This window comes from Gavia stellata, chromosome 1 (genome assembly GCF_030936135.1).
Source record: "Gavia stellata isolate bGavSte3 chromosome 1, bGavSte3.hap2, whole genome shotgun sequence".
Classification (NCBI taxonomy): Eukaryota; Metazoa; Chordata; class Aves; order Gaviiformes; family Gaviidae; genus Gavia; species Gavia stellata.
In genome coordinates this window covers 124,109,488-124,135,846 of record NC_082594.1, presented here as the reverse complement: position 1 = coordinate 124,135,846, position 26,359 = coordinate 124,109,488, and the positions used below count along the sequence as shown (strand labels likewise).

The following is a 26,359-nucleotide window of genomic DNA, read 5'->3' as shown; positions in this document are numbered from 1 at the left end:
TCACAGTTACTTAGTCAGATGGCAGTCTATTTTTATCCAAGGTTTGTCGCCAAATGGGATAAAGGGGCTCATCTGACTGACAGGAAAGCTTAAATTTTTCCAGGCCTGTCGGGAAAGCATTCTTGTAATGAGGGGAAACCTTGCAATATGCCATTTCCCGAACACAGGGCTGACAGGAGATAAGACTCTTAAATAGATGGATCAGCTCTCTTCACTCAGAAGCTGTGCAGCAATGATAAACCATCTGCTCTTCTGATTGTCCTTAAAGAACAAATTAAAATTAAAGACAAGTTTGGCCAGGTTTTCTCCTTTATTCTTTCTAATGAGCTCTTTTGGTGGTAGTTCAGCATGCAGTTTTTAAGGCAACAATTATTAGTGATGCCACTTCACAGCTTGCTAGACACTGACATTGTGGTTAATGAGACACAAGGTGAAGTGCTAGGAAGGTGAACAATACAAACACAGAGAATTTTCTAGGTGTAACATGAAGGAGAGGTAATGTATGTCTAGTAGCCGACGGGATCTTTCATACATCTTTATTTATCCTCCACAATTAGGTGTTTCTCTGCTTTGTTTTATGTTTATTGTTGGTCAGAGTTGTTGAGGTTTGCTCTTTTACTGAAATTTATTTGTACAACTTTTGTGTGAACCTTCCTCAAGTGCTTAATTGCCCTCTTCAGCACCCAGATGAGGCACTAACATTATCCCTGTCTAATTATTAGAGAAGCAAAACTAATAGATTGGGAAACAGGCATACACATCAGAACTGTTTGTCCTATCATGAATCTGAGCGAGCTGGGTACTTCTGTTGATTCTAGTGGAGAGGAACCAGGTGCTCCAGACTTCCAGATGTTTAGTAACTTAGTAACTTGCCTAACATAAGTTGAAAGCGTGTGACAGAGCTAGGACTGTGGCCTGAAGGAGAGGAAATTTAACACGATTCTGAAAACCAAATGTACAAGGCCAGAGGTAATTTCAGAATATGAGAATGGTGTGTTTGTGTGTCTCTGTGTGTGTGTATGTTTATATATAACTGGGAATGGGGTATAGTTCTCTGTGTTGTTAGAAAGAAGTTAAATTTCCTTTTCTTAACTTCTCAGTGGTTTTCTTAGTTTTTGGTAAGTTTGGATTGGTGGGGTTTTTTAAGTTAGTAGCACTAATTGGATAGGTCTGTTGGGTAGGTTTCCTGCTGGGGATACATGTCTGTTTGTGGGGTTGGGGAGGGGCATCGCAATTAAAAGTGGTACAAAGAGCTGATTAGAAGGAGGACAGGAAAATCTCTACAGGCAGTTGTGGGCAAGAGTTTTCTATTGGGGTTAGCGTAGACAATGGGACAGCAAAGGGTGGTGGCACAACATGGGGGTACAGTGAAGTAGTAAAATGGAAGAGCAGGTAATATGTTCCTGGAGACAGAGGATGAGCCCTGATAGAGCTGCAAAGCTTGTGAGGGTGGCAGATCAGTGAAGGAGGTGTAACTGAAGCTACCAGCTAGGGTAACTATCTAAGTAAACAGTACTACACTGACTAGCTCTGAGGAAATGAGGTGAGTATAGAAAGGCCAATGGTGACTTTGGCAGCTGCCACAGTCAAGAGTGTTATGGGGCAGATAGAAAAAATGATCAGGCTGAAGAGATATATCAGATTCTGTAGCTACCCCAGGGAAAGAAATAGCAGGCAGAGGCTGGAGAGGGGAGAGACAGAGAGAGAAGGAGAAAGATGCTGTGGTCAGTGTCACAACTGTGATATCTCTAAGAAGAAGAATCTGAGATTGTTTTTGTCCATGTTGTATTTAAAACCATTACAGAATATCTGAAAACAAAGATGCGAAACTCAAGTCAGGATACAGGACTTGATTAAAAGATGACTCAAAACCCAATTAATTCCTTTGTGAACAGTTTGTGTAATTAGTATTTGAGCCATGTGAGTAGACAGAATTTTTGAGGGACGAAGCCCCCTTTGGACCCAACAGAAGTAAGAATCTGAGCAACTGGGGAAACCTGCAGCATAATGTGTGTATGTGTGTGTGCATTAACTTTCAGTAGCTTTGTCCCCTTTGGTTCTTGTTTTCATCTCTGTTTCAGAGAACATGACGGTGCCAACTTGCTGGCTAGAATAGCTGTTGTGTGTGTGCAAAGTTATGCTTTTGTACACGTATTATACGGATGTCCTGATTTTTATGCCTGGTAAACCCTGGTGTTTATGCCTGGTAAACCCAGTTTCATGTAAGTGTTTCTGTACCCTGAGGCTCATCTGTATCATGGTAGTCATGTAAAGAACATAAGGCAGAACTGCCAAAAGCGGGTGAGGACAGATGGTGAAGGCTAAAGCAGTATGTTAGTTTTGTGTGGTCAGCTGCATCAGAGGTGCAAATGAGGACAAGGATGAAGTACACGTGCTCGTGCCAAAAGCTGCTGTCAGATGCCTTCAAGAGTGGCCATCACATTTTTCTCTTGAAAGTTAAATTCAGGTGTCCCTTTTAGAAAGCTGGGGGGAAGAGCATCTGGGTTTGAAGACTTTAAGTGGGAGTGAATCCAGGATCTGAGCAATCCCTCCAGAAGCACTGTGTGATTAAACACAGGAAAACTGGTTCTCATTTGTTGTCCAGTTTTTCTAAGTTCACCATCAGGTCACTGAATCTTGGTAAATGCCTTCATATGCAAGATGGAGATGCCTCCAGTTTCAGACAGCTTCTCTTATTACAGATAATTAGTAAGCTGACCACCTTTCAGTCCTTCTTTTCAATAATTAGCTTATGCTGTTGAACTTAGGGTGTAACAGTGTGATCAAGGAAAGACAACTGGACATAAGGGGACACAAAGTAGTGTTTAAAGTCAAGACACCTGAGATGGGGCATGAGAAAACGACGTCAGGTGCCATTCAGTGTGCAAGACTCATTCAAGTCCCACTTTCTGAAGGGAGAAAATGAAAGATTATACTCATACTGTTAAGAAATGCAGCTAGAAAATTAAAGTAGAGAGCAAAGAATCAGAAACTAAAAGAGAAACTGGGGCAGGGAAAATGACAAACAAGAAATAGAGAATATGCTATTAGCCCACACGCCTTTTTTCTGTGAGGGTTTTCTGGTACATCTAATAGCACTGCAGTCTGCAGTTGGTTGGTTGGTAGCTGTGTGTCATTTAAAAAACAAAAAAACCCTGCATTTGAGGTTTTATTTTATTTATTCCCTCCTCCCGACCTGGAGACTGAGCTAAAAGGGTTAACTGGACATGTAAAGTCTAGGCACATTTTCATCCATATTTTTGAGTTGTTAATGAATGAAAAGATTTTGCAGTCCTTCAGACTTTGTCCTCAATAACTAAGAAGAAAGACATCCCAGCCTCAAACTGTAAGTGAACATGTGTGTGTGAAAGTATTTTTCTCCCTTGCGCTTTCCCTTCTCTCTGCAGAAAAGGAAAACGCTGGATTTAGGATTCTGATTGTTTTCCTTCGTATATTCTGATAGTTCGAGGTATTGGCGGGAATCCCACTTAGAGGGCTGGAGGAGAATATTGTAAAATACTGACGAAGCAAATGAGCAAATAGTAGTAACGTTCGTACAGAAAGTTGTCTGTGTGATCTGCCGGTCAGGTACCAAGCACCCACTGTGGCTTATGCTGATCATGAAACTGCACCTTAAACATGTAGATAGCTGCCAAAAAGAGAAGTCCCACCATCCCTTGTCCTCAGAAAGCATTCCTTGCCCCCTTGCCAGCATTGGCACCAGTGGAGCCAGATGGGCAGCCATTTGATAACGATATAGCTAAAATGCTTGTTAGGGCTTGGATTTTTTGCTGGCTTGGGTTCCCTGCTTCAGCTGATCACATAGCTGTGTAACCCTTAGCCGTGACACACTGGTAGCAGAACTGCCCCGGTGAGCACAGGGAGAAAGTGCAAAGTAGCACTTTTAGGTAGATTTAGCAGCCTCTGCAATTGCACCTGTGTTACCCAAAGTTTCCAGGGTGGCTGATACTGAACGCTTTTTGGGAAGCACGGTCCCAGAGGAGCTGGAAATTGTGGGAAGGCACTGGTAGCTTAGACTGTGCCCTTCATGTGAAATGGATGGGTTACCAAACCTCTTGGGAGCTTTGCTCTGGTTTTACACAGCCTCCAATAAGCCACCTGGTCTGCCTTGCAAATGCCACTGCACTCTGGTTTGCGCTGGTTTTGTGGGGATGACACAGAGTCCCTGATACCTCCCGTAGCTCCTGGTTTACCTTTTGTTAGAGCAGTGCAAGCTTGTGGTCATGTTTTGTGGTCCCTTTCAAAGCAGAATTTGTGTGTTTGTCTTTTTCAGGAGTCTGATTAGTTTCAGCCAGCTTGTAATTGCATTTAAACATGTGTCAAATGGCTGGCTTTTTTTTTTTTTTTTTGTTCTCCTGGAAGGCATGCTGGAGTAGTGCACCAGCTGACAAAGAGAAGCCATTCATTTTGACAAGAGACAGGAAACTTGTCAGGACCGACAAGGAAGGCTCAAATTAAGCAGTCTTGCCTTCTGTCTGTGCCACGAATACGTAGAAGAATCTGAAGGACAAAGGCTGTGGATTAAAATCTTAAATGGATAAGTGCCAAGCAAATCCTAAAATGGGTTAAACCTTTCTAACGGGCAGTGAGTGACATGACAGCATCTGCGCCTCTGCACTTTCTGGTCCTTTTGAAATTCTTGAGTAACTGTTTATGCATTGCACTTAGTTTTGGGGAGAGCACCCCTTGAAACTTTGTGCATTAATTCACGCATTAATTCAGCAGCTGTATAATCGATAGCATGCAAGAACTGGAAGTGAACAGAGAAGTTGTTCCAGAGACCTAGGTGCACATTGTGTTTAAACTAGGGCCTGGAGCTTGGTCATTTTGAAATAATGCAAACTCTTCTCTGTTGTACGGGGCCACTTTTGGCCCTGAATATTTAGCGACTTAGTAGTCGCTGATGCTGTATTTTAGTATGTGTGTATTTGGCAAAGTAAGGATAAGAGCTCAAAGATAGCTGGAAAAGTCTAGCAGATGCATTAGAATTTTCCCGGGGGAGCCCTGCCAGACAGCACATCCAGACGCAGTTGGTCAGACCAGGGAGCTAGTCTGACTGGAGTATGAAGAGACAAAATATGATTTGTAGGATGATGTTTCTGGCAGATCTTTGGTTTAACAAATCTCTCTTAGTTATTTCTAGCTTTGTCTTACTTGATGTGTGTTAATCATACTGATAAAGCAGTCAAAGGAGGAATAATAGAAAGTCTCTGGTCTGCATTACCATGCCTTTGATCTGTAGTGTTCAAAGTGTACTTGGGGTAATGAAATAAGAATACTTACTGGGTTTTTTTGATTAAGAGGCTACAAAACAGCAGGTGCAGATTTGCCAAGGAAACTTAAGAGATTTCTCTGATGTGATTTGTGCTCCTGGTCATTACGTGATGTGAGAGTAGCTGCATTCAGCCTTAGCCAAAAAAACTCTACTTGCTTCAGGATAAAAATAGAGCTTTAAAGAAGGCAAACAAATTATCTTCTGACTATTCCAGTCTCGAGTTATTCAGAGAAGCTCCCATATGCCACTAACAAAGATAAGATGTATTAAACAGCCAGTAAATTCTGCTATACAAAAAGTGATTTCCATATAAATTGAGAAGAGGAGACTCAGAAGATATTTATGTACCTGTTGCTATTAAGTTTAAAACCAATAGTAACTGCTTGCGTGTTTCATACAATAATAATAATAAAAATACTTGTCTTTCTAACTCACAGGGAGAAATTGGAGCATGGGAGAGCAAATTTATAAACAAACCGGGTAACTCAAACTTGGACAGTACTCTTGAATAAAAAAGGGTAATGTTCAAATGAACTCACTGAGGTATGGGTGCTGATTACTTCAGGCTTTCTTGTTAAGGCTGATATGAGGGCTGCTAAGTGTGAAATATTTTATAGTAGTGCTGTCATAGCAGTGATGGTCTAAGAATACAATCAAGATAAAGCTTGTAGGGAGGGAGAATATTGTTACACCTGCTACAGATGGGATTTCAGTTTGAAAGCTGTAAATCTTCCTGTTCCCTGTAAAAGGCTGTTGCTGTAAACGTGGTAGATCATATTTTAATTTCTGATAGTGGGTGGTAGTAGTGTTTGGCATTCAGCTGTCCTCGCTTCTCACGTAGATAGACTAGTTGTACAGGGGGAGAGAAGAGTATTCGATCTCTCTACTGAGAAAGCCACTGAGAATTCCAGTTATGATTGTGGATTTTGTGTGTGTGTGATACTACTTTATGGAAAATAAACAGGTGTTTGTAAGTCAGCAGATGGTAAATGTTTTTATCCATGCTGCTGTAGCTGGATTTGTACTAGTAAGTTGGAGGTGAAAGGTACCATATGGTACCGTTAATCCCCGAAGCATTCGTTATTCCTAAAATAATTTTCAACACCTTTTAGTGTTGACATCTTTCTTTCATTAACATCTGTGCTTATTTATGTGGACAATGTTCAGACAAAGTGTAACTTAGAGTATTTGGGTTTGTGTTCTTTTTATGAGAGTGTTCCTGAGATTCAGTGCCAACTAGAAAATTAATTGCCCTGGATAGTGAGTTGGGGGCTTACGTGAAATTAGTTTGTTGACTCATTGCAGTCTCCAGTGGATATGGACTGTCACTGGCAGCCTCAGCAGAGAGGCAAACTGCAAATAAGTGTGATAACTTGGGAAGTGATATGTGTTCTCGTGGATAATACGTAATTATTACTACAAAAAATGTTTGGTTGTGAACAATGGCCAGTGCTTATTGTCACTGCTGGCAAGGATCTACCAGAGTGGGATGAGACTGTTCTGAGGCTCTGGGAGCAGGGCTCCCAGATACAGGGAGGATATTAAAGATTGGACCTTGGTGATTGGGTGGGTGGGTGGCAGTTTTGGAGAGAGATGCTAAGGAAAAGATCCATGTTGAAGGACTTTACCTAGACCACAAGATTTCAAGACTGGCCTGTGATCACCTCTGGAGCTGGTAGGACACGCTTAGGGATTCAATGGCTGGATGTTCTTCAGGCTGGTAAGTGTCCAGAGGGGGATGGTCAGCCAGCAGATGTTCCACAGAAGGCACCTTGATTGCAACACACTGTCTCTAGAATGGGACTGAAGCATGTTTAATTTTACCGTAATGAGGAAATATGTTTAACTTGACTGCATCACCACTGAAACAGTTTCTGCTTCAGTAGAAATATTGCACTGGTAGGTGCAAAATAGAAGTGCTTGAATTAAGGCTGTTTGACTGAACAGCTCTGTCTTCTGAGGAATGTTTTCTATTATAAAAGCATGTCAGTAAATACCATTTATGTATAAAACAGAACCAGAAGCTTTTAATCTTCAGAAACAGCCTGCAGCAGGTTTTTCAGAAATGTGTCAATATCTGAGTTGACAAGTTGCTTATTAAAAGCGATAGGCTTAAGCATTCCGGTGTGATTTAAAGAAATAATTAAAAGCAAGAAAAATGTCAAAGCTTATGCTGACACTTTGAATAGGACTGCATTTATTCAGTCTTCCTTTAAGAAGCAAAGACTTTACCTGTAGTTAACGTCTTCTGCAGAGCAGTCAGTCATGGAACCAGTCTCTATTGTAAGCTATGAGGAGAGCTGTCCTCAGACCCCTGAAAGCGGAGAACACTTCTGTCTTTGTGGTTCTGTCTGCTCAGGAGACACTGGAAAATGTCAGAGTTGCAGCTGCTGTTTCAGTGTTACCCTCGTTGACAGTGAGCAGTGCCCAGCACCCTTCCAGCCTGCCCTGTTTGAAGAACCCAGCACAGCGCTCCGAGTATGACAGGAGCAAGTACCCACAAATACGTAGCACCCAACAAAGCTAGCGCACCACTTCTCCGCCAAACTGAACTGCCCTGTAATCACTGGGGGAGCAGGCTTGGCCCCCATACTCATGGGAAGGCATGGACAGGGGTCTTGCTGAGAGGACACTCGCTGTCAACATGGGTGCGATGAAGAGGGGGATGCTTGCTGCCCCTGTGGGACAATCCTTTCCAGGCCAGCAATTGCCAGCCGCTCCAGCAGTTGCTGCCGCCAGCCTGGTTTTCCAGAGCTCTGCTGCTGATCAAGGCAGTGGATCAGCACTGATCAAGCCATCACTTGTGTTGTCCTCTGTGCTCCCCTGCTACAGGCCTGGAGCCCGCTTTGCCGTGCACAGACTAGCTCAGTGCTGGAAGCAGCCCGAGTGGCCTCATAGTCCATGTAGAATAGCTCACCCACGAAGACAAATTAACCTACGCTGAACTTCAGTCTGTGCTACCCTGCGCAGGATCTTTACCCGTAGACCGTTGGCCTGAATCCAAGCTAGGCTAATAGTCTTCTCTTTTAGTATGATGTTGACTGTTTGTGGTCTGCATATTATATGGCAGCTTTAATGAGCTGACAGTTGCTTGGCAGGCTGTGATTGCTTTTGGCTTTCTTGCTGATGCTCGGGAGAACCACGTATGTCCATACGGTATTTTGAAGGCAGCTGCAAATGAGATTTAGTCAGTTGGAGTCAACCAAAAACCTTGTAACTAGTGTAGGCTGATACATCTCTCCTCGCTTCTTGGGGTGGAGAATGGGACTTCAGACATGGCTATTTGGTCACCTTTTGGTACCATAAAAAGTGGAGAAAGTATAGTATCTCTGCCACACATCAGCAGGTATAGAGGTGCAGACTGTGAGCCATGCGCTTCAATTGGAATGAAGGATTGGAGAAGGGCTTTATATATCTGGCATCTTAAATAGCTATCAGTAAAATAGTCCTGTATCTTAGTGAGATCCTCTGCTGCGTTTTGATTTTTAAAACAAAACAAAACCCACTACACCTGCTTTGGAAAAAGCTCGTGCAGTATTTTATTACAGAAAGATTGAAAATGAAGGCATGACTGGATTGATAGGAGGACATTCTGTTCTCAGCCTCTGAATAAAGGAAGTTTAGAGTCGGAGTGGTATCTGGAAGATGTAGGGGTCTGCGTATGCAGTAATTATGGATAAGGGATAATAAAAATAGAAAAGTTAGTTTGGGAAGTTAAGGAAGGACACCCTACGTTTTGCAAACACTGTTTCAATTTTTTTCTTTATATGTTGGTGGAAAAATGTGGAAAGGTAGAGAGATTTCAAATTGTGGGTTTTGGCACTAGTAAGAAACTCGAGTGCTCTTCCCCTCAGCCCTTCCTCCCCCATTTTGAAGGTATTCTTTGCCTTGGCTCTAGTTCATTTCATAGTTCATTTCAGAGGTTAGATTTTTAACTCTGGTTTTACCATGCTCTGTGTGTGGAAAAAGAGAGCAGATGTTGCAGTGCACATACCAAACAGACACAAAGTTGAAATGAGTATTTCGTAGAGTGCCTCGTGTCCCGCAGTGGAAGTGTCCCTCCAGGCTTCCTTCAAAGCTCAAGGAATTCTGCTCCTTTCACTCCAGTTGTGACAACAAATCTGCCCTTTGTCCTGCCCTCAGTAAGAGCCTTTAAAACCAGAGGTGGACGGGACTGCTTGCTTTCCGTTGCAGTGTGCCTAAGGCTACAGTTTCACTTAGACTTTTGTTTCTGACTTGCTGACCCAGACTGTAGCCAAGCTTTGTCTTTTGTCTGCTTTTCACCCCTTCTTTTGCCCCTTCTTCCCGCTCCAAAAAGCATCCTGAAGTGAGATCCAGTTGACACAGATGTAGAGCAGTTAGTATTGCTAGTGGGCTGGATTGAACACTTCCTTAGTTTGCACCAAGTTCTAATTAGGCCCTTCTAAGCTGAAGCCCTTTGATACTGTTTCCACTAACTAGAGGGGAGGGAAGAAAGCTCAAAGTCACAGGCTTTTGAAGCAAGCATGGTGTAGATCAGCAGAAGTCCTGAAATGATCAAGTAACTGTGTGAGACAGCTGATGATCTTAGAAAATCCCATCAAAGAGTAAGTAAGTAATTGTATTTTACTGTACCAAGTCTGTTTTTTCAGAATGAATCGCATGTGGGTTTTTGCATGGTCTGACATTTAAAACTGGATAAATACTTTTGGGTTTCAAATTTGGTCCCTGGATGCATCCTCCATTTGCTGCTTGATCTTGGCTAGATTTGAGGTTTCCCATTTCCCAGAGCAGACCGAGGACTGTGCATGACCATTTTGACATTGTACTGCAAGAAGCTTCGTTAACTAGAGCTGGTTTTAAAAAAGTTCATGAGGGGTTCACATGAGGGTTGAAGAATTCACATCTTTCTTTGGTTTTCTATATTACAGGGCTGAATCGCTCTCCTGTTTTTGCTGGGTTTTCTTGGGGTTTTTTTCCCCATGATCTGCCAGCTCAAGTTTTTCATGTTATAAAATCATCTGCTTTTTGCACACAAATAATTAAACAGTGGGAAGTTTTGTTACATGTTTATGGAACATACTGGTCAACACAGCTAATCAGGGTTTTATGTCATGACGTGGAACACTTTGCAATGCTCCATCTGGAGAGGAACGGTTGATGGTTTACAAGCTTGTTCACAGACAGCTGAGGGTACTTGATAAAAGACGGTTCTCTAATGGGTACTGACCAGGGGAGCTGCAGAACCTCAGCTATACTCGGTCACGCACATCCCTCACTAGTATTTCAGAGGTAAAATTTTCCAGTTAATATGTCCTCTGCTAGATACATATGCTGTAGTTAATCCTTCCTCCCTGCTTATCGCTGGATGTGGCAGGTGCAGGTTGCAGAGGGCCTGACTGGGCAGAACAGTCAAGAGTTCTGCCCTCCTCTGCAAAGCAATATTAAGGATACTTAGCCGGGAGCAGCTTATTGACTTGAGTGTATATCAAACCATAGTGATTGTGGGATATTTCTCCTCTTCCTTACATAGAAAAAAGAAAAGCCTAAAAATAGTAACCTGCTCGTTTACTTTGTTGCCCCTAACATGGCTTTCTTCCTTCTTTCCAGGCTAAAAGATCCTTTTTTGGAGACTGGCTTATGCTGTCTGCAAACTGTGGACTGGTCCTCTGCTTTGAGTGTCCTACCAGCAGCTTCTGTTTCCTTTTTTCTTGGCAGGTAAGTGCTTTGCCTTTGAAAAATGTCAGTGGAGTCATGTGGTGTGCTGAGAGAGAGCCCCAAAACACTTACCGTCAGCCTTGCTCTTAAGTCATCTACCCACTGGTTCTGCTTGCTGTTAGCTTGGTGTATTCAGTGTTGCATTAGACGTGACATGTCCCATTAGGACCTATATGCATAATGCAAAAGATTTGATTGAGAGGTCAATCTCTGCATCTATGAGGCTCCCAGTCATGTTCACCGCAAGCCTTAGGAGGATATTTCAGTGTGGGGTTGGCTGGTTGGTTTGATGTTTTTAAAGCAGGTACACATGAGCTGACGTTATAAATACTGGTGTGGTGGGGAGAAGGGCAAAGCGAGAACTCCTTGCGGAGGAGATCTGTAGAACCACACTGCCTTCCTATCATGGCCGTGGGTCTCCAGCCATGCCTAAAGGGGAGCAGGTAGAAATCAAACCCTAAAAAAAATAAGCATGGGAAGGTTTTTCATTATTTTTTTGTTGTTGGTTGTCTTGGCTTGGTTTTTTTAATCAAAACTTTTAAATAACAAGATGGAAAAAAAAAAAAAAAGCTGTGCAGCGGTCTCTGGCTTACTGGAGAACTGTATAAAGCATTTTTGTGGATCAAAACGCTCTGATCTTCCCATCTGAAAACAGGGACGGGAAGAACAGACACTCCCTTACTGAGCAGATGACTGGAGCTGTGAACAGTGAAGCGCAGCCAGCAGTTACCTGTAGGTCATGCTAGGAGCCTTGAGCCCTGCGCTCCTGCTAGGAGTGCTGTGCATCCTCCTGCCTTTATTCGATGAGAGATCATTTAATCACTGTGTAATCCTATTTAGGTGGAGCTGAGTGCATTTCCTTGTAGCTGTCTCCCATGAGTAGATGGAGGTCTTTCTTTTACTCTGCGGGTTGCTCATACACTCACCGCTGAGAGGCTGCCTCTTCCCTTGCCCTCTTTTATCCAGCCACATGCCCGCATTACTGCATAAAGTTTTGATGAATGGCCGTATCCATGATTGCTCCTGCTTTCATTTCTGTTCAAGCTACGTCAGCCTTTCCAGAAAGGCATAGTTTCCCCATCTGGTAATCAGCTGTGGAGACGCAATTGCAACTCCAGTTAACACCAACGCCGATTTGTGTTTAATATGAGACTTTTGAATAACATTTCAACCTCCGATGATTTAAGACAGATAGTATTTTTTTGTTGTTTTGGTTGTATGAGAGCTGGTGGGGGGGAGGTGCCCTTATAAAAGGTCAGGCTTTAAGTATGGTTTACTCCAACTTACTTATATATTTAATACATAAACATAGTCCTTAGATTTGCTGATGGTAGAATTGATTTAAAAAAATAAATTGGCATGCATCCCACAACATTCCAGTACTGAGGGTATTTTTCATCCTGAAACAAGTAAGAAAGAGTCAAAAATCTGGTTTTGTGTTGAATTAGAAACACAGGGGAACTAAAAGCACAGGTTTTGAGGTGGTGTTCAGCTGGCTCCTTCTGAACAGCTGCAGCACCTCAGCCAAGCTGTCATTGTAGTCCTGCAACCTGCTGTCATCCTCCAAGCAGAGGTGACTGCTGTGAGTGCGTTTCCCACTGCGAAGAGCAGTGGGTGACCCAGAAAGGAGGGTGAGAGGCAGCATGGGCAAGAATCCAAGACGACAGGAACTCAACTAAAATTCCTGGGCAGGGGTCATCAATAATCTGGAGTAGGAGAGCTGACTAGTGTTGAATGTGGCAAAACCAAAACTTCCCCACTTGGCCTGACAAATGTAAAAATTCCCTTTCCTGGCCCAGAAATAGCTTTGGCTTATTTTTTTTTTTCAGTTGAGAAACCAAAGCAAATGGATGGACATTATGTAGAACATAAACCGTCTGTTCCCCAGTGGGATCAAGTAGTGGAAAGGTAAGACACAAATGCTGCTGGTGTTATAGTACCCTTCAAGTAAACAAAGTGCTGTGAAATTGCTGTGTGCTTTCTAATAATGTTTAAATAGTAACAATGCCCTGACACATTTCATATGCGGTACAAAGTCAGTCTGTGTCTCTCCTATAGCACTTCCAGATAGACAGATAAATTGGTGTTGGTGAGTATTTTTGCACACGGTTCCTGAAATGCTGTCAGTCTTGCAGCTCTGAATGCTTGTTCTCTGTTTGACTTTCCAGCCATGGTAGAATTCTACCACTGTAGATTTGTGCCTTGAGGTGTAACAGGGAAGGCCTTGAGGGACCCCAAAAATAGTATAGGCAGAAATTACACCCAGTGGGCTTTGCAATACATGGTACTGTGGTCCAGAATGGGTTGCTGTCTGTCTCTGTTAAAGGGGCAGCTGGCAGCGTCACCCAGGGCCTCGTTTTTATCTGTGTTTCAAGCCTTGAGGGGGGCCACAGAAGCTGATAGACCTGTCAGTTTTCAGTAAATGATAACTGCTTTTGTGCGTGTTCTTAAATCAAGCCAAGTCATTCAAAGCTGCACTTCTTACTTTTAGCAAGTGAAAAACTGCATGTTAACAGATAACAAGTACTGGTAGATTTGTACACAGACCTGGTTTGGGTTTGGTTTGGTTTCTTTTTTTTTTTGTTAGGATATTCAGAGTTCTTTGTCTTTGCCTTAGATTGGGAAAGTATCAGAGAAAGTAAGTTCATTAAGTCCTTCTTGGCGTGTTGTAAGATGCATCATCAAACAGTTTAGATGAAGAGTTTTGAAGGGGGGGGTGTTTGTTTTTAAGACTTCAAGATCACCTAAGTAACAACATGTTTCAGCTCTTTGATTAGAGCTGAAATATCTTCAAAACGGGCAAAGAGCTTAACTGAAAGCAAAGCGTTCAATTATGTGCTTTCCAGAGTGAATTTTCAGAATATAACCTTGCAAGTGATAATAAGCTACATTTGACACTTTTGTTTGGTAGCAAAGGAGTTTAACAGCTTAACCAACTCCATTTAAAAAAAAAAAAAAACAAAAAAAAAACCCAACAAACTTTCTCATCCTACATGCACAAATCATCATGGCTAAGATACCGTCTCTCTTCATATCAAACTCCTAGTCTTTACATTAATTTTATAGAAAAAATATTTTGGAAATAATTTTTTATTGTAGTGAAAAGTAAGAGACCATTATGTTCATATGTATACACACACACACAGAAAAGATTCACTGTATATACACTGAAATACCTCATACTCAGCGTAACCAAGACTTTCCTCAGCTTGTGCACAACAAATACTAGAACACCTTTAAAACATGCCTGATCCCAGGCATCACCCACTGCTGCGCTTAGCAGGAGCAGCACTGAAGCTGGCTCCCAGGGCTGGTAGCCCGGCTGCACAGAAACATGTCACAAGTGATGCCTACCCTGAGCCCAGAACTTCTTTACGCTGTACAGTTACCGTGATCCCAGGCCCTGGTGTTACAGGATGGCTCAGCTGTGCTGCTGCGGGGCCAGGAGGGAGTGGGCTATGCCTCAAACTCCGAGAGCCCTTGGGTCACCCAGCAGAATGGTGGGTCATTAACACCTGGTCACCATATTGCTTCCTGCTGTCTTGTGTTATTTGGGCTTACAGTGCTTTACGCAAGCATTTCTTTGACAGGCGTGTGGCTCCGATACCCATTCCCTGCCACTCAAGGCAGGAAGATACTACGCAAGTGATCCAGTGAGGTTCTCCAGAGCATGTAGAAGAACTGCATTGAAATATTCACTTGTTTAGCTAAGCTGCCTATAGACAAGTAAGTAATTCTCACTATCACTTAACTATAAAAAGTATCAGCTGGCTGTTGGCACATGTGGGCCAAGAACTACAGACTTTGTAGAAATAACAAATAACTTGGCCTTGTTTGTTAGCAGAAGCTAATGTGAGACTATTAGTGCCCTAACCCTGACAGCCATGTTAATGCCTTAAACAAGAGACACCAAGTGATGACTGAATAGAGCCCCAACACACCTTAACATGTAGCCAGAACCCTCTTCATAACTTGAAGATAAAGCTCTGTTTCTGTACCTCGGAGGTCCCCATCTCAATGCAGCTACTTTAAAATGCATCAGGCTGACTTCTTCTGTTTAAGGAATTCTACACAGACTTCCACTAAGCCAAGAATAATCTGATTTTTTCCCTTCCCCATAGGAAAGTGCTGCCATCTACCAAATAAGCATGCACTTACCTAAGTACCACAGCCTGATTTTGAAACAGAGCTCATGGCAGGCTATTGCCCAGTTCAGTAAAGAAAATTCAGGTATTAGTTGGCTGAATTTAACATCGAGTAAACACTAAATATATTTTTAAAAAGGATGGGCACAGATGCCACTGTAGTATTTCATCCCTGAACTATTCATCTTCCTATTTCAACAATAAATCCATTATGAAAATAAGCTGGTAGGGAGATACACAACAAACAAACAATGCGTCTTAACTTACAAAATATCAAACAAATTGTCTACATACAAAACAGTCAATATTAGTCACTGAAGCTTCACAGAACCTTTGTATGACAGAAGCCCTTCTGTGCCCCGGCTTGTGTGTCTGCCAGGACCAGCGGCAGTGCCAGCCATCCTGGCTGTAAAAAACACTGTACTGCACTGCACGAGTGCTGCCCCGCCTTGCCGAGGCACCCGGTGGGGCCACTGACAGGCAGTGGTAATGCTTATTGTTGGGGAGAGCCCTTCGGAGGCCTGCAGGCTCACCACTATGTTCTGTTTTGCTAATGCCAGGTGACATAGTGTACATCAGGCATCTGTACAAAAGAATAATTTTTCCAGTGAGGTCATGTTTGTGTTTATTAATGGGGATGCTTTAAAATAATGCTAACAGCATTCTAGCACAATAGTTCTCCCCTACAAATCATTCGCCTGCAAACCAAGTGTTTCTTTCCACTAGGTCTTTATACCTGTGAAATCGCTACAGTAGCCTCCACTGAGGGCGTAAATGCCAGACAGGGATTTTAAATGTGCATTTTATTTTGGTCGTGCATGTACCTTCTCTTACCCGAGGAGATTTTTTGCCTTGATATACAAACTTTCACTGTGCATTTCAGAGTTAAAGAAAAATGAACTTTCATAACCTCTGCCACTTCTGATCACCTCTTAAAAATGTCACTTTACACAGAAAAGCCAGAAGTAATTGAGATAAACAGACATCTGTACATTTTAGCCATTCATTTAGAAAACATCTGTATCCATCCATGCAATGTTAAGACTATAAGTAACTTTACAGTTACATCTGAGCCTGTTGCTATGGCAACAAGGTAGTCTTTATCTCCCACATGCATTCTACCGATGTCTTTTTTCTTAAAGCAGCTTCCTGAAATGAAAAACAGAGAAGCAATGATTAAGTTAGTATCTTTCAAACATTGGATTCGAGGCTTATATAAGGCAGCTCTTACTACTTTCCAGCTGTGGAAAATTTAGACGCTGATCCTCTTCAAGATGAAAGAATGAACAACTGACATGGAAAAATGTGAACTGCTGTTATTTTCAATTAAAGAAAAAAAAGTATGGTCTATGATCTTGGAACACAAGATTTTTGCTACTGTAGCTATTTTTAGTAGGATTCCAAGGAATTGTACTACAGTATCTTTCAAACTAACCCAGCTAGCTGTAATTTGCTGCTTGCTACAGTGAGAGTACAGTTCATAGGAGTGTGTATGCTAATAATTAATTCATTGATGGCCTTTTTCATGGTTAACTTTCACCAAAGCACACAGCTTAGCTTGGTTAATTGTTTGGAAATACGAGCTTTCTATTGTGGTAGGTGCCCACCATCTCAGACAGGTTTGTACTAGTGATCTATTGGGTTTTGGTTAGTTGCCAAGCCTTGAGAATTCAAGATAAACGAACATGCTTTTAAAATTTCTATTTTAAATAGAACACCAGGCAATAGTAACTATGCTAGAAGAGTTAAGAAGGTTCCACCTGTGCTTTTAAGGATGTAAATTGATGTTAGTGCTTCTCTGACACCCGTTAACTGTGGGATTCCTCTTCGCTGCTTTTAACGTACCTTCTGGGGCTATCTACTTTTAACACTGATTATTTTAAGTACTTTAAAAGGGTTGAACCTCTTCAGAAATAATGTTGAAATCTTAACCTCCCAGCGTCCCAGCATTTCTAGACCCTTCATATGAAAAATACAGTAATGTTGTAAAGGCCACATGAAAAAACATCAAAGGAGTTATCCATCCAGACGAGACATTTCACTCACATTTGATGCTGCCTAACAAACTCTGCAAACTGACGGTCTTTAGCGTAGAGCTCTATAATTCGAATTCTGTCCTGAATTTCCTAGAATACAAGAAACACAATTGTAAGTACATAACAGAAATCAAAATACTAGTGAAATAACTGATTTCTGGGTTTTGGAAAATAAAACTCTTATGCTTTGCTATTTCAAGGAGTAGAGCTTGAAATTGGGGTCTCTCATACTAAAATTCTTCTTTATGCTTTTTTTTTTTTTAAGTGAAGCACTTCATTGGAGTCCAGTAATACTTTCCTTTTAAAATCAAAACCAGCATGTGGATAGAGTGTGGCATTTCAACAGGCTTTAACAAAACCATTTTTCTTTCATAGATACTTTGCCTACAACCCCGGCTGCAGGCTAGATTCACACCTCTCACAGTTGATTTAAGGATTTGTGGTTAGTTCCTGGATGAAAATCCCTTCTCTTTAGCCTTCTAGAGTAAACCCTAGATGCTGTGTATACGGGAAGAAAGGAGATCGATGTGATCTAACTTGCAGGTTATAGAAAGACCTAAACTTTAAAAAAAAAGAAAAAAAAAAATCTGTAAAAAGGCCTGGATGCGCCAGGTTTTCACTGCATAACTACTCTTATATAAGGCAGTTGGCATTAAAAGCTAAAGGCTGGGTCGAGCAATACAGCAGCAAACCTCCCCAGCTCCCATGAAGTTACTTAAGCAGTCAGCTCCTTTATCATGTGAAATTCATTGTCGGTCAGAACACACCCATTTCTTTCTCTTTACCTAATAACAAGCAGGGAAAGAAATCCTTTCTCTCTTCTCTTAAACAAGTTGCAACTCTGGCTGCTGCAACTATTTATCTAGAGCATAGACACCGGGGAAAGACTGGGCATAGCTCTCAGGTTACAAGTGTGGAATAAGCTTACTGTTCACATGATCTTTTCCATGCCACTATGACAACAAGGCCATTTACCTCCTTAGTAAGCTCACTGTTTTCATAAATGTGCCTGATCTCTTCACTGCTGTAGTCTGTGGATGTCTCTGCACTGGTAGAACTGTAGGACGTTAGCTGAGGGTATCTCCGGTAATAATGGCTGTAGCCAGTCGTATCACTTTCATACATGGGGTTGTATTTAACTGCATTCTCAATGGACGAGAGGCTGTCACCCTGCCTGGGGGAGCAATAAACAAACTGTGAGCTTCTCTGCAGCCTGGAAGGGCAGCAGATTGATTAAGGAAGCCTGGCATTTGGAGGCGCCTGTACATCCTGTTGCTTGTCAACTGTGTGATACGAGATTTACAACAGAATTATCCTTATTGTAGCAGATGGATATTAAAATATTAGATGGTGTCACTTACCCCTGTGAGTCCTCAGTGTCACTCTTTGTGTACTGGTCTCGAAGGGTCCTGGCCAAGAAGAAGATGACAGCAGATGCCACAAGAAGGAATCCTGCCACAGAAGCAATCGCAATACCCACAACCAGTGGCTCAGACACGTATTCTTCACAGTGCTCCCCTCTGTACCACCAGTTCTCTCCCACACGACACCTGCAACAAAGAAACATGGGGAAATTAAATACCAGCAAAAGCTTTGGTTAATGTAAATGTATTTAACTTCCTGTTATGATGTGCCTTCAGTTAAGTCACCTCCATAAATACCTTTGCATGTTCAAGCACCAGCCGCCTTCTATTATTATTATTGTGAACAGTCTTTTTGGTGTAGAATCATAGAATGGTTTGGGTTGGAAGGGACCTTTAAAGGTCATCTAGTCCAACCCCCTGCAATGAGCAGGGACATCTTCAACTAGATCAGGTTGCTCAGAGTCCCGTCCAACCTGGCCTTGAACATTTCCAGGGTTGGGGCATCTACCACATTTCTGGGTAACCTGTGCCAGTGCCTCACCACCCTCATGGTGAAGAATTTCTTCCTAATATCTAATCTAACTCTACTCTCTTTCAGCTTAAAGCCATTACCCCTTGTCCTATCGCAACATGCACTGCTAAAAAGTCTGTCCCCATCTTTCTTATAAGCTCCCTTTAAGTACTTGAAAGGCCACAATAAGGTCCCCCCAGAGCCTTCTATTCTCCAGGCTGAACAACCCCAATTATTGAATTGAGTGAAGACAGGTAAAATGAAAAAGGATAATGCATTTGTGATGGAAAAAGCCTGTGGTTTTTGCAATTTAGAGTATCCTGTGATGTGTTCAAACTGGAAAGGTGTTTAGACTACATAAAAAGTAATGCCTTGATTGAGCCTTGCACACGACATATCACTGTAAAGGTAGAAAGCAGCTGTCTTATTCATATTGTAATGTAAATACAAATGAAGGTGTGTTAAAGGAGCAGAATGTTTATAGCGTCGTGAACTCCACAATGGTTAAATAAATACATAAAATAAATGACTAGAAAGAAGTGTGTGTCCAAGAGTGTATCTTGGGAACAGTTGCCCAAAACAGCATTCATTATTTCTGCCTTGCTGTGGTTTTGAACATGAAAACTTTAATGTTAATACCAGTAAAAAGAATATATTTGCATTATGTGTGTTTGGGAGTTCTTGCTATAAAAACTCCAGGAATTGTAAGGTATTATGACCTCTTACAGCAATGAAACTTATTAATAAGAAACATCAGTAAATTAAGTCTTCTAACGTAAATATCTGAAATAGTTTCTGAAAGCAGTCAGCAATACTTTAGATTTTTTAAAAAGTTCTTAATAAATGCTGGCCGGAACATGCTTGAGTTCAGATACTTACCTGTTTCTAATTAACACAAATATGAGAAAATGTATAATACATCTGTGATAGTATCCACTTTTGTAGCTTTAAAAAGATTTTTATTTCTCCCATTAACTGCTAGGGCTCTAAGACTGACTTTAGAGATATTCTAGGTAAGCTTTGTTAAAAAAAAAAAAATCACCTGAAGTAACTATTAGTAGTAATACTCTTTCTTGCGGTAAGTCTCCTATCTTTTGTTCATAGGTATATTTTGTTTTTTAAAATAGACTGTTACATTGCTTGAAAGGAAGAAAGTAAGTACAACGTCAGAGGGAGCATCGATTTGTCTATATCTTGTACTAAGCCTTTTCAATTACCTGTAAAATACAGAGATCCTGTTCAAATGCAGTTGTGTCTTTTTAAAAGCAAAAAATTGCACCAGGGGGTGTGTGCCTTGATCTTTTTATGAACCACACATGATTTTTCCCAAAGGGCCAATGAGTTACCTTTATAACTTTTTCTTAACCAAGAGCACTATTTTTAATATATTTAGGCTGTATGAATATGCCTTTCAGATACGAATTTTTGTGATGGAATTAACTCTCATATGTTTTATGACATTATCTAACACTTTGCTACTTGAGAAAACCTCTGGAGATAAATTCTGTGCCCAAAGGTCAATGAAGGGGATTTGAACAACTGAGTATGTTTCCATTACTACCATTTTTCCTAGTTTGTTTTATTTCCTGATATTTCTATTCTATTAAAGAAATTTGTTACTGTCTCATTTCCGATATTTACATAGGAAAACTAACGTTAACATTGGGACCTCCGCTCAGCAGCATAACATGAATGATAGTCATTATCACCTCACTTGTTACACATTATCTTACGGAATTGGCACAAATCTTGTTGAAAGCCACAACAGAGGAGACAGTAAGGGGTTTTCAGAGAGGAAGCACATCCTTCAAACAGCAGGATGACCTACCTACAGATGGCCCCTTGCCCGGGGCTTATGTCACACTTCCCGTCATTCAGGCAGAAGTTTGGTTGCAGATCACAAATGCTATTGCATGGCAGCCCGTCGATGCTTAGGTAGCCAGGATTGCAGACACACTCGGCTTCCCCACTCCAGCGATTCACTAAGCATTCCGAGAACTCATTGCAGGCCTGGAACTTGCAGGGATCTGCTTGCTCCCCTGAGAATACACAAAGCAAAGAATATTAACGATGGAGGAGAACCTTAACTGAGGCAAAGCGCTGGGTGCTTGCTGCCATTTTCTCTAATGATCTCTTAGTTAAAATAATCTGCAACAGTCCAGCATGCGTCTTTCCTGAGTAACAAAAGGTTTTGCTAAGGTGAACAAGCGCTAGGAGGTATTGTTCATCTCTGTCTGCACAGTGCATGTCAATGGTATGGCTACGACCACCCAACAAGCCAGTCGAAACAGCAAGTACAAAATGTTCTTTTCCTTACTGGAACATGCAGCACCTCAGATGTTCTCTGTCTGCTGGAACTGTATTTTGCAAATGAGTGAAACACAGCTATCTCCAGTATTTCTTGTTACAGAAAATCTAAGCAGTGTACAGGGAAGGGCAAAGGGACTTTGGGCACTCAGCACCTACCGTGAGGTGATTTGCCTTTGTCTGCAAGGAACACAAGCTTGTAGCATTTGAGATATCTCAGTTGTATCAAGCATAAGAGGACTGGCATACAGTTAAATGATAAATATAAGAAGATTTGTCATGCTAATTAGACCATCTTTATAAGAGAGCTACCTCTGAAGAACAGCTACCATTTGCCAACAGGTCAGCACTGTTGTTTTTCCTCTAAGCTTAAAACTGGAAATATTTCTGAGTTGCTTATATGGTAAACTACTGGCTAACTTGGAGAGGGAAAAAGCTTTCTCCATGTATCAAAGGGGTGAACTAAGAGGGCCTGTAGCTTTTTAGCGCAACCAAGACCTTACCACAAGAGTGAGGCAGCAGCTGTTACCTGTGCAGATGCCTACCTGGCAGCTAAACTGGCTACCACCTCTGGGCATAACCACATGGAAGAAGTTCAAACCACACATGAAACTAAGCACAACAGAGAGATGGGCACCGCTGTTCCTGCTGACCAGCCTTCCCCCTCGCTCCCCAGTGAACGTGCAGTGGCGTTATATGGAGTACTACATGAGCTCGTTTTGTCCCCATATTTCTATATGGGCCCCATATAGTTTGCTCAGTCTGGGTCCCACTTTGATTTTCATCTCTTTAGTGCCTTAACAGATTTCTATTTGTTTGTTTGAACTCTGTGAAAGACTGTCTTTCTAAAGCCCAGCCTGTGAAAAGCAGTGGTCAGTCCCTGAGCCACTGGGATCCTTAGTAAATTCTTGAAGCAGAAGTTGCTCTAAATCCCTTGCTCCAAGCTGCGTTTCCCTGCCATCCTTACCTGATTCCACATCCAGGGAGTATTTATCGATGGCCAGGTTCATGGTGTGATACGCGGTGTTGCAGAAGTCTTCCAGGATCATGTACACAGCGTTGGTGACATTCCGAGGCACAGGTTTGGCAAATTTCATTCGACTGTTCACCACGATGCTGCCATTTCTGAAGTTCAGGATTTCCAGATTCTGGAAGCCTGTCAGATTTGACTGAAGGTAGGGCACCAGCTGCAACACAGGGGACATGACGGAAAAGCTGAATCTTTGAATCTCTACTCAAGTCAGTTGCACTGTTACTGCATCAGACAGCGGGAGTCTGAATTATTTTATCCAAATCCCACAGCAAGGGCATTAAAACTTTACCCAATGGAGGCCCGTGCGGGCAGCCTGCCAGGAGCCCAAGTACTTCAGACAGTTCTTAAGTGTATACCAATTTGCAGACAGTTTCCAAAAATCTACGATTCAGAAATACAGCTCTCGGGACATGCACAGTACTATCCCTCGATCTAAGCACAAGGCACACTCGTCATTTCACAGGGTATTTTCTTCAAGCATGTCCCACTTCCCTCTCTCCCCTTTGCTCCCTTCATCTCCCAAAACACAATGTTGATTTCAGTCAGGAGAGGGGAATTTCCCAGTTAAAATTTAGACAAGTGTTGCTGTGTAGTTGGTGTGAGGCTTTGCTAGCCATCAGTCAGGTTAGGAACAGCTTAGTTCCCTGAACTACTTCTTGCTTAAGGTGGGTTGAAAGTGCTGCAGGAAAGTTACCTCCCCACAGCCCCAATTTATGGACTTCTCTCTCCCTATAGACTACATACAGAGCACTCTGGAAGCAAGTAAGGGCAGTGTCATAGTGACTTCAGCTACACCGCTACATTTATTGACGCCAGTAGAGCATCTGGCCCATAGCACTAAAAAGTTATGCTTTAGAGAGACTAATGACTGAATAAAAAAACAACATACCCCACCCCCCATTTCCAGACAGAATTTTCCCACGGAGGGACACAAATAATATCTGTAAACACCAGTCCTGAGTTGTTCTCTGCAAAAGAGAGCCAACAAACTATTATTTACCAACAATTTTTGTCTATTAGGCAACGGACATCTAGCATAGAAGCGATTCTTACCAATTCCAAGAATCGCTGCTCCAGCGCTTTGTATTCAGGGGAGTTTTTATTAAACAGGTCCTCTGAAAACATCATGTTGGTAACCCGAAGACTGAAAAACACAACTAGCGCTCGTGACGGGACAGCAGTGCTACTGCGATTTTCATGTGTAGCCCAAGCCACACTGGCCATCTCTGTGGACTGGACATGAGTTGTTAGCTCCACGTGACTTTCAGTCATGCTCCTTCCCTCCTCAGTCAGCTCAGGAGAAAAGCGGACAGTGCTCACACGTTCCAGGTCCACTGAAACGTCCAGGACTCTCGTCATTTCATCTCCCAGCTTTGTTGAGGTAACCACAGACGATGACGCCGTGGGTCCTGCAGGATGTGACGGAAGCTCAGCGGTGCTTGTTGTTACACTCACTGTTACGTAAGAGTTCCTAACAGTGCTGAAGCTCATGGAAACATGCATGTCATGGTCTGTACCACCCTGTCCAGTGAAGCCCTCTAGAGCAGTGCTCTGATCTATTACAGAAGAAACTGCAGTTGAAACTTGAGTGGCAGTCGGCATTGCTGATTGCACTGTCTGATCTAATGAGTTTTCTGGTGCTCTGTCAGTAGGCCAAACATCAGCTGGTTTCTTCACTGCTGACCCAGTCGTGTCTTGGCCTGCCAATAACGAATCTAGGGTTTGCTGCTCTTCTGTGGAAGCATAAGGGTTTACCGTGGAAGAATCTGCAGTCAGAATAGTTTCTGAAGAGCTTGTGTCCAAGTGGCCTATCGTAGTTACATCTGACTGCCCCGCTGTGAATAGTTCTTCTACCACTGTCCTGTCTTCATTTTGGTGTTCAACTGCTTCAGAAATGATGTTCTGACCTACACTGGACTCTTCAGGTTGCTCCATACTGACGGTCCCCGTAGATGGAAGGAGACTATCTTCCACAGACAGACCTGTACTGTGCTGTGAGACAGGGGCCTCTCCAGTTGGCATGCCTACAAAGGAATGGTCCACTGAAGACTCCAAAACCAAGGGTGGTTTAACAAAAGAAGAATCATACGTGGCTGATGTTTCTGTCTGTGTAGGTGGTTCCACAGATGATGGCTCTTCTGTCTGTAACAGAGGTACCTGCTGAGTTGTAGTCTCTGGAAAGACAAATATTTCAGACTCATCGAGGAAATCTTCTTTTATATTGGCCATACCTTCATTCTCATCTTTGGAAGTATCATCATCTAATTTATTCCCAGAGTTAAGAATATAGTCTAAGATCATGCCTTCAGGAATATCCTCAGTTCTGATTAACAAAGACTCATTATCATCTTCAAGCCAGCTATCATGACCAGGGTAGAAAACTGGTTCCAGTGTTGCTTCTTCCCAAGGCCAAATACTTGATTCCATTTCTTTTCCTGAACCATCAAAAGCTGAACCAGACCCATCATCATATATAACTCTATCTCCAAGATAAATATCAGTTTCATCTTCCATAGGATGTACTTCTAAGGGAAAATGAATTTCTTCCACAGACTCATGCAACACAGAATCTGCATTGCTACTGCCTGCAGGACTACCCTGAGTTACTTCTTCCTTCTCAGCAGATACTGTTTCTTTAGTGTCAATCTCTATGGCTGACGAAGAGGCCACTGTTGGTGCAGAAAGCAGAGGAACTGCATAATCATCTGTAGATGGAGGTTCTTCAGGCACGAGGTGAGGAGGAGGACTTGAAGGCAAAAGAAGGTCTTCAGATAGTCCAGTATCTTCAAACACTAAAAATAAAAATAAATTTCCAGTTAGAATCATAGAATCGTTTAGGTTGGGAAAAACCTTTAAGATCATTGAGTCCAACTGTAAACCTAACACTGCCAAGCCCACCACTAAACCATGTCCCTAAGTGCCACATCTACACGTCTATTAAATACCTCCAGGGATGGCGACTCAACCACCTCCCTGGGCAGCCTGTTCTAGTGTCTGACAACCTCTTCAACTGAAGAAATTTTTCCTAATATCCGATCTAAACCTCCCCTGGCACAGCTTGAGACCATTTCCTCTTGTCCTGTCACTTGTCACTTGGGAGAAGAGACCAACACCCACCTCTCTACAACCTCCTTTCAGGTAGCTGTAGAAAGCAATAAGGTCTCCCCTGAGCTTTTTCTTCTCCAGGCTAAAAAACCCCAGTTCCCTCAGCTGCCTCCTCACAAGACTTGTGCTCCAGACCCCTCACCAGCTTTGTCGCCCTTCTCTGGACACGCTCCAGCACCTCAATGTCCTTCTTGTAGTGAGGGGTCCAAAACTGAACACAGTATTCGAGGTGCGGCCTCACCAGCGCCGAGTACAGGGGCACGATCACCTCCCTGCTCCTGCTGGCCACACTGTTTCTGATACAGGCCAGGATGCCGTTGGCCTTCTTGGCCACCTGGGCACACTGCTGGCTCATATTCAGCCGGCTGTCAATCAACACCCCCAGGTCCTCTTCCGCCAGGCAGCTTTCCAGCCCCTCATCCCCAAGCGTTTAGCGTTGCATGGGGCTGTTGTGACCCAAGCGCAGCACCCAACACTTGGATTTCTTGAATCTCATACAGTTGGCCTCGGCCCATCCATCCAGCCTGTCCAGATCCCTCTGCAGAGCCTTCCTACTCTCAAGCAGATCAACACACCCGCCCAACTCGGTGTTGGCTGCAAACTTGCTGAGGGTGCACTCCATCCCCTCATTCAGATAATTGATAAAGATATTAAACAAGACCGGCCCCAAAACTGAGCCCTGGGGAACACCGCTTGTGACCGGATGCCAACTGGATCTAACTCCATTCATCACAACCCTTTGGGCCTGGCCAGCCAGCCAGTTTTTACCCAGCAAAGAGTGTGCCTGTCCAAGCCATGAGCAGCCAGTTTCTCCAGGAGAATGCTGTGGGAGTTGTTTATGATAAAAAGTGTCCAATTCATTTTA

General features: G+C 42.6%; 1 protein-coding gene across 1 annotated transcript in view; it reads right to left on the bottom strand.

Annotated features, from left to right (window-relative positions):
- The window catches only part of IMPG2 (interphotoreceptor matrix proteoglycan 2), a 78,910-nt gene that overhangs the window by 6,786 nt on the left and 45,765 nt on the right, over nt 1–26,359 (bottom strand). Inside the window, exons 14-19 of the mRNA XM_059822282.1 lie at nt 23,443–25,181; nt 22,324–22,543; nt 20,878–21,088; nt 18,536–18,724; nt 18,150–18,348; nt 17,185–17,264 (exon numbers count right to left, since the gene is read on the bottom strand). Of these exons, the coding sequence (XP_059678265.1) occupies nt 17,185–17,264; nt 18,150–18,348; nt 18,536–18,724; nt 20,878–21,088; nt 22,324–22,543; nt 23,443–25,181 (2,638 nt within the window). The remainder of the gene's footprint in view (nt 1–17,184; nt 17,265–18,149; nt 18,349–18,535; nt 18,725–20,877; nt 21,089–22,323; nt 22,544–23,442; nt 25,182–26,359) is intronic.